This window comes from Euprymna scolopes, chromosome 11 (genome assembly GCF_053919585.1).
Source record: "Euprymna scolopes isolate OS-2025 chromosome 11, ASM5391958v1, whole genome shotgun sequence".
NCBI classification, from domain to species: Eukaryota; Metazoa; Mollusca; class Cephalopoda; order Sepiida; family Sepiolidae; genus Euprymna; species Euprymna scolopes.
The window spans coordinates 29,514,508-29,523,263 of record NC_136492.1 but is presented as its reverse complement, the minus strand read 5'-3'; the positions used below and the strand labels follow the sequence as shown (position 1 = coordinate 29,523,263).

Sequence of the window (8,756 nt, the reverse complement as noted above, 5' to 3'; positions counted from 1 at the left end):
TGTTTACTATTGTCATCAAGTGCGAAAAAAAAATCCTCATTAACAATGCATCTCAAAGTTTAATTTTTGTCCCAACATTTTATATATATATATATATATATATATATATATATATTAATTACACTAGAGTCAAAAGTGAGTTTCCTTTAATGTTGGTTTGAAATTACATTGAGCAATTTAATTTCCCTTCAACAAGTAAACATTTTGAAAAGTAAATAAAAAGCCGAGAAAATGAATTGAAGTAAAAAAATAACAAAAAAATTAAAAAAAAGGAAATTTATGATAAAGTTACTCTTTTAAACGTTTCATATTTAAAAAAAAAAACAAAAAAAAAACTTATAAATATTAACAGTATTACATTTTTTTAAATCTGCAAAATAAACTTAAAAAATAAAATATTTTTTAGTTAAATAAGTGTAATGAACGTCAAGTTTAAAATTTTTCAACTAATTCAGAGAAATGGATGGGGACTTATACTGATTAGCCCATATGACCATCAATATTTGCTTGGTAAAATTCTGTAACGAGTTACAACAGCTGACAGGCGATCACAGAAAATGAAACTAGGGTTCATAAAAGAAAAAAACTCGTGATTTATATGGATTATTGCATTGTTTTTTTTTTTTTTTTTTGTACTTCATCGATTCTATTTATCTTTTGGGACATGTTTTACAATAGACAACAAAATAAAACAAAACAAAACCGATAAAAAAGTAAATATATAACAAATAAATGTTACCAAAGGCAAGATAAGTTACTTTTTTACGTATCTGGACATTTTTTGTTTAAACTTATTTTAAAGCGTTTATTCACTTTTAAACAAAAGTAGCGTTTCTTTCTTTACTTCTTTGAATGCTTTTTGTTATTCTTTTAACTCATCTTACCTTTGGTAGCATTTATTTGTTGTATATCATACTTTTTCTGTTTTTCGAAGTTAACAACTCGGCAACAGACCGGTGATAGAATACCACGTAACTCACCTTTCCCTAATTCTGAACGAGGCTATCATTTTCGGACCCCAATCTGTGCATTTTAATTTATTTTAATTTTAATGTATTTTATTATTAAAATTTTTTAATGCTGCAAAAGAAACCAACGTAGGGGAGCGCGGGAGCGGCTATTAAAAACGTCCCAGGAGTACCACGCTTTAAAATAAGCTAAAACACAAAAAAAATAAAAGAGTAACTTATCTCACTTTGGTAACATTTACTTATGTATTTTTGCCCCCCCCCCCCACCGTTTTGTTAGCTATTTTAACCCACGCGAACATTTGTTTTTAATTGATAAGTATAAAGTTTTTTTTTCTTTATTATTTTGATTTCGACGTGGTTTGTTTATGAAGTTCAAACAAACTTTATTTTTCGGGGGGGGGGGGGAAGAATATAACGTAGATATCAACAATATATATATAAATTAATGTTTTCTTTTCTGTGGTCGACTTACGGTTGTTATAAGTTGTTACAGGATTTTCCCAAGCTAAAATCAGAGACCATGGGGGCTGATCTATACAACCACTCGGTTTCTATCGGAAAATAAGTATAAGTGAACTTTAAAAACCTTTGTAAATAGTTTACATAGAAATACAGAATGATTTGGTATTATATATATATATATATATATATATATATATATATATATATATGGTGCAACCAGATCAAGTTGTCTGAAGATACTGGCTTCCTGACCAAAAATGCAACTGAGATCACCTGTAAATTTTAATATTACCCGGACATTTCCTTCTTGGAAAGAAGCAGATTTAACCCGTCTAGGGTGAATAATGCAGAGCCATTTCTTTCATTTGAATTTGTAAAATTATTTTAAATGTTATGCTGTTTAGTTGAAAATAAAGGAAATGTGGGTTCTTTTCATACAACAGGGCATGAAAAATCGTTTTGTAATAGACAGTTTAAAGGCGTCAAAACTACTTTAAATTTCCAAGGGTTACGATCTATAGCTGACTCATATTTATCGTTGCATTTCTAAACTAGAAAATAGTTTTGAACCCCTTTAAACTGTCGATTAAAAAAATTATTTTTAGATGAGAATTATGCTCGTAAACCAATAGGAAAACATGACTTTTCGCATGCGCGTTTGTCATATAAAAGAACATTTTTTTTTTTTTAAACATGAAACCAAAGTTTAACTTTAAAATGAAAACAGAAGGAAAACAAAGTCTTTCTCTCTAATTTAACCGATAGCTTGGTCTTCTTCATCGTCTGGTTCCTTTAGGGCTTCATTGGCGTATTTAATCGCTTCTTCTTTGATATCGTCAGGCACCAAAACATGCCTACCCTGGGTATGTTCACCCACCCAGCTGAGTTCCAGTTCAAATGACTTATCCTTCACCTCGTCGTGTACGATGTGGATTATTTTGGCGACCTCTTTGACTACTTCGGTGATGGGCATCTCTTTTGTCTTCAGCTTCTCGATCTCGGTCTTGGCCGTCTGTTGGGCTTTACCGATGGCGCAACCGTAATAACCCCAAGACACGCCGGACGGATCAATCATGTAGAGCTGGGGGAGGCCCTCCTCATACGAGCCGAGGATCATGCTCACCCCGAAGGGTCGCGTCGAACTGGACAGTGTGTAGATGTGGACATACATGGACACACGATTGGTTAAGTATTTCAGAGGGATCGACCCGCCGTAGTTATAACGATAGTTGGCCGCTTCTTCTCGGGCAGTGTCCACAACGTGTCGGGCATCGGCCAGCAGACCGGCCACCGCCGAACCTATATGCGTATCGATATTAAAAATCCGCTTGTTGGCCCCGGTTTCATAAAGTTTCGATCGGACAAGCTTTTCTACACCGAACACCACGCCGTCCTTACCTCGAATACCGATCGCCGTGCCGCTGTTCTCCACTGCCTTTTGAGCGTATTCCATTTGGAAAACTCGGCCATCCGGCGAAAATTGCGACGCAGAAAGATCATATCCAGTTCCTATGGAACTCATTGTAAATAAATATAGTCTCTTTGTGGAAAAAGAAAAGTTATTTTTTCACTTCTTTACCGGCTTATTCAGGAAGACGTACAATGTGTATATTTGCTTTGTCACGGACTAAGATGGCGGCTCTTTTGAGTTATCTGCCCTTAGTTCACCGGATAAACGCAATTGAAATGTGTAGTGGCGCTAGTGTTTTTTTTTTTATTTATTTTTTCATGCTGTTGTTACATGCAGTAAAGTATCATAGACAAACATTATACAAGTCTCGCTTGTATAATTTTTATTAGCTAAAATAAAAATTTTAGCTAATAAAAATCCAATAGAAATATAAACATTGCATATCAATATTACTTATTTTACCGTTTTTGTGATTATAAACTTTTTTTGTATCATTTTTTATATTCTTTGATATATTTTTACAATATTGAATAATTTGACTATTGAAATAGTTTGTACATTTAATTTAAATTTTAGATGATGAATGAAATCCTCAGCTAATCCCTCTCCACCCCTGTAAAAAAATGAGATTTGCTAAATTTTGCTTTTTCCACTGTGTCATGGCCGCCAAATCGGAAACATGTAAGTCTAACCGGTGTTAACTAAAAAAAATTCCCTATCCTATTTTTGCCTTATTTATTTATTTTAAATTAAAAAATTGTTTTTGCCAATTTATTCAATTATTAACAAATAAAACAAACAAAAAATGTTTAACTTTAATACAAGTGTATGACAGAAGCGCTTATTATTTAACTAGATGAGAGCGCCCGACATTGCCCGGGCGTACGCTTAAATATGATATTTTAGTTCGGAAGTGCTGAAACGAAGAGCCCACCACCACCACCACCAACTGAGGGCGAAAGTCTTGGACTTCCCGTTTGTTGGCTTTCATGCCTTGTGTGAGCTGTGACGTTGTTTGGCTGTGGAAAGTGGAAATAATTATATCATCTCGCATTCTGAAAATTCTAATCTATCTATCTATCTATCTATCTATCAATCTATCTATATATATATAAAAGTAAACGTGTCTGTGTATGTGTGTGTATGTGTGTGTGTCTGTGTATCTGTCTATCTGTGTGTGTACATTTCCCTACGCAATAACTCTGTCAATTTTAAGTCTAAAGACTCGAAATTTGATATACAGAGTACTGAGATGTGGGAAAATCGATGTGATTGGCTTTCGGCCTGAAATTTGGTGATTAAGGGGTCAAAGTTCAACGATTTGATCTTTGAGAACTCTACCAAACTCCTCCAACAATTTTGGGTCTAAACAATTGAGATTTTAGATATAGGTTCCTTGGACATGGATCTAACTTAATAACTTGATTTGAGCCCAAAACAATAAATGTTAAGGGGTCATAATAGGGGTCAAAATTAAAATTTTTTTTATCTCTGCAGTCTCTACGAAATTATTCAGACAATTTCTGGTCTAAACATTTGAAATTTTACATATGTATATATTTATATTCAGAGATAGGGCAAGTTTTTAATCGGTTTGGGTTGAAAATTTGAGCTACCAATATAAAAATGTATGTATATATGTTTGCATTTTGACAGAGGCGACGAATTTTCACAAGATCAGGGTCGTTTTGAAGCTCGACCCTTCAGACGACAAATACCGAAAAACTGGCTAAAAACATTAATTTCTTCACCCTCAACTGGGCACTTTTCTATAGGGGGGGGGGAGATCGCCTTTTTCGCCAATATTTTTGAAAGTCATCCCCTCTTTTCGATTGTCTAGCCTTAATTTAAACATAAGTCATTTCCGGTTTGGCGGTGGTCATAAAGGCATCAGTTTTTTTTCCCCCATTCTTTTCCTCCTTTGCGCTACGAGTTCGAGCCTGCCTTCCTTAAACCATTTTTTTTTTCTTTTGCTCAACATACACTTTCAAACACCCAGCCAACGCCGGGCTAAAATGCTAGTATATATGTAAAGTGAAAATGTGTGTGTGTGTGTGTGTGTGCGCGTGTGTGTTTTTGTGTGTGTATGTGTCTGTCTGTGTACATTTCCCTTCCAAATAACTCTGTTAATTTTTGGTCTACAGACTCGAAATTTGAAATACGAGGTATTGAGATTTGGGAAAATCTTTTTGATCAGGTTTCGGCCAGAAATTTTGCTGTTAAGGGATCAAAGTTCAACGATTTGATCTTTGAGAACTCTACCAAACTCCTTCGCCAATTTTGTGTCTAAACACTGGAAATTTTATATAGAGGTTACTTCGACATAGATCTAACTTTATAATTTGATTTTAGCCCAAAACAGTAAATTTTAAGGGGTCAAAATTGGGGTCAAAATTTAAAAAAATTTGATCTCTGCGGTCTCTAACAAATAAGTCATCCAACTTTTGGTCTAAACATTTGAAATTTTACATAAAAGTATTCAGACATAGGGCAAACTTTTTAATCATTTTGTTTCTGAAAATTTGGCCTCCAAGGGGTCAATGTTCAAAAGATTTTACCTTTGCGGTCTCTAGCAAACTATTAAGCCAATTTTGGGTCTAAACATTTGAAATTTTACATAAAGGGTATTCAGACATAGGGCAAGCTTTTTAATCATTTTGTTTCTGAAAATTTGGCATCCAAGGGGTCAATGTTCAAAAGATTTTACTTTGCAGTCTCTAGCAAACTATTAAGCCAATTTTATGTCTAAACATTTGAAATTTTACATAATGCATATTCAGACTTTCAGCAAGCTTTTTAATAAGTTTTTGGGCGAAAATTTGGCTGCCAAGAGGTCGAAGTTTACAGAGTTGACCTTTGCAGATTTTACCAACCTCCTCCGCCAATTTTGGGTCTAAACATTTGAAATTTTAGATGCAGGTTACTTGGACATGGGTCAAACATTTTAATTTAATTTGAGCCCAAAACAATAATTGTTAAGGAGTTAAAATTGGGGTCAAAGTTAAAAAAAGATTTGACGTCTGCGGTCTCTACCAACTTTTCACAATGGTAGTTAAGGAAGATTATTATATAGAAAGGCATTACGGTACATATTCACACTTTTTAATATATACATATGCACATATATATATATAATATATACGCATAAAGTTATGAATGGTACATAGGGCCTGAGCAAAGCCGGGCAAAACTGCTAGTATATATATATATATATATATATATATATATATATATATATATATATATATATAGTCTAAAAAAGCTTTGAAGAAAAAAATAAAAATAAAAAATGCAGTTTAGATTCCTTGAAGGAAAAATTAATAATTTTCACCTATCGCAGAATAAGCACGTACATACTCCGATTTCTAAAAAGTTTATAATGACCAAAGAGAATTCATTTATATATGGATGAAAAAAAAAAGCTTTAATTAAAATTGTTAAATAGAAATAGACTTAGCACTTGCATAAGCCGATTTCTCAAAAGTCTTCAATTTTAAAACAGAATTTAATTACATAAGGATGAAAAGAGAAAACCATAACTAAAATTTTTTAAATAGAAAACGGGGATCATCAGCTGCTTACCATGTAGCTGTATATATATATATATATATTTTTTATTTATATATATATATATATTTTTTACATAGGCATCACCACTTATCAAGGCCAAGAGGACACTCGAAGATAAGGGTTAAAGAGTGTACAGTAGAAATTGGACAATATAGTAATCGTTATTAATGGAAATTTGGTTAATTTGTTAACAAGTGGACGACTCATCAAAAACTTGTTTATGTTAGACTTGAAGACAACCATATTGTAGTCAGTTGGAAAGCAGGAAAACGGAAGACGATTCCACAGGCGTGCAGTTTTAAGAAAGAAGCTTTGTTCATGGAATCTATGTTTAGGTTTATGCACAGATAAAGAGTGGGGGGAATTATTAATAGTGTTTTCAGCTAGACGAGTGTTTTTTGTGAAAGTTTGGCGAGGGGGGACCATAGATTGAAGCTCAGTCGAACACTTTCCATGAAAATAACGATACAGCAGGGACAAACTCGCAACATCTCTTCCGTGAGATAGAGGTTGCAGGGAAGAGAAAAGGATATCTCCTACGAGACTATGAAGTCTATTTTGAACTCTATCAAGGCAAGACAAGTCCTTTCTAGCAGCTCCTGCCCAGATGTGTCAACAATACTCCATCCTTGAACGTACCTGGCTCTTATATAGATAGAGAATTGCATCAGCAGTGAGATATCTACTGGATCGATAGAAGTATCCCACCATTTTTCCAGCAGCCTTGGCAACTGTTTTGATGTACCTGTTCCATTTAAGATCAAGAGTAAAGGTCAAGCCCAGAAGCTTGTCAAAACGAAGTCTCCTCAAGACGAGAGCCATTCATTTCAACTGATGCCAGATGGGGATCAGAACGTTAATGATGTAAAGAGAGAAGTTTGGTTTTAGATGCATTAAAAGTAACCAACCATTCCTTTCCCCATTGTACCACATGCTCAAGATCAGAGGAGAGAGAATCATTAATGTAGATTTATATAGACAAATATTACATAGTCGCTACACTGAACATGCTAATGTTTTGGACAACTGGTTGGCAAGAAACAAAAGTCCTCAGCAGACAACGTAATTTCCAACCAATTGTCCAAAACATTAGCATGTCCAGTGTTGTCACTATGTAATATTTGTCTATAAAAATAAAAATATATTTTGCTCTTTTTTATTGAGCACTCTTAATAATTTTGTTTTCATTCACAAGCTTTCCCTCTTGAAAACCTTTAATTTGGCATATATATATATATATATATATATATATATATATATATATATATATATATATATATATATATATATATATATATATTGAAGTGGTTAGCTCCAAAAACGACTGTCAAATTTTATTGACTAGTTTTTTGCAGTAGTAATAATGAAAATTTATCTATAGTGTAAATTCGTGCAAATATTAATTTGTCTGTTTTTACTTATTACTTATTTATTTATTTTCCATTTTGCATATCAAATTGTTGTCTGACTTTGCAAATCATTTGGTGAAAAATATTACTTTGTTTTCACAAATACAAATATGGAACATAAATTATTTATGAATCTCAACTCTAACGAAAGTAATGCCTCACTCATATTTGTCTTCTCATCTTCAAACCGACTCACATATTTCATACACCGGAATTGTTTGAAAATTATTTCACCAGCAAACCAAAGATAGACTCACATGTACTCAAACTTGGTGCAGACTCACGTGAACTTTATCACTTTCAACGGTTCAAACTCACGTGCATGCAGCAAAATTCAAACCATCAAATCAAAAATGTTGCTGAAAATATACAGAAACAATTATGATGTACTCAACTTTTTCTTATCTTTAACAACACAAATAAACACACAAAGAATATGTTTCTCATTGCAACATCAAATATCGATAAATACTTTGAATATATTTTCAACTTCAGAGGGGTGTGTGTGAGAGGATTAACCTGTATCACAAGCCTCATAATTAGTGATGGAACGATTCTAATATTTTTCCTGATTCCAATACAATTACTGATTCCGATTCTTTTTAAATTTCTAAATATTCAGTTATAAAGTAGTTTTTTCTTTCAGATTACTTTAAAAACTCATGTAATCTAATTTATACAACTCACTATTTCTGTCTGTCTGTCTGTCTGTCTGTCTGTCTGTCTGTCTGTCACCATATTTTCAAACTCTATCTCCTCAGAAACTAAAAGTCACAAAGCGATGCTAGGGGCCTCAAATGATTGGATTTTTTATGGACCATTCTTTTAAATTCGATTAAAACAGTTTTTAAAGGGCCAAAAAGAGGTCAAAATTGAAAAAATCGTTATACATTTTGTACATTTATCTTAATTGATTTTTAATCAGTTCATATG

General features: G+C 33.1%; 1 protein-coding gene across 1 annotated transcript; it reads right to left on the bottom strand.

Moving 5' to 3' along the window:
• Nucleotides 1–611: 611 nt before the first annotated feature.
• On the bottom strand, nucleotides 612–3,512 carry LOC145287815 (proteasome subunit alpha type-3-like). Its single transcript, XM_080135676.1, has one exon. The coding sequence runs from the start codon at nucleotides 2,953–2,955 to the stop codon at nucleotides 2,188–2,190; it is 768 nt and encodes a 255-aa protein (XP_079991802.1). The 5' UTR covers nucleotides 2,956–3,512; the 3' UTR covers nucleotides 612–2,187.
• Between the last annotated feature and the right edge of the window lie 5,244 nt (nucleotides 3,513–8,756).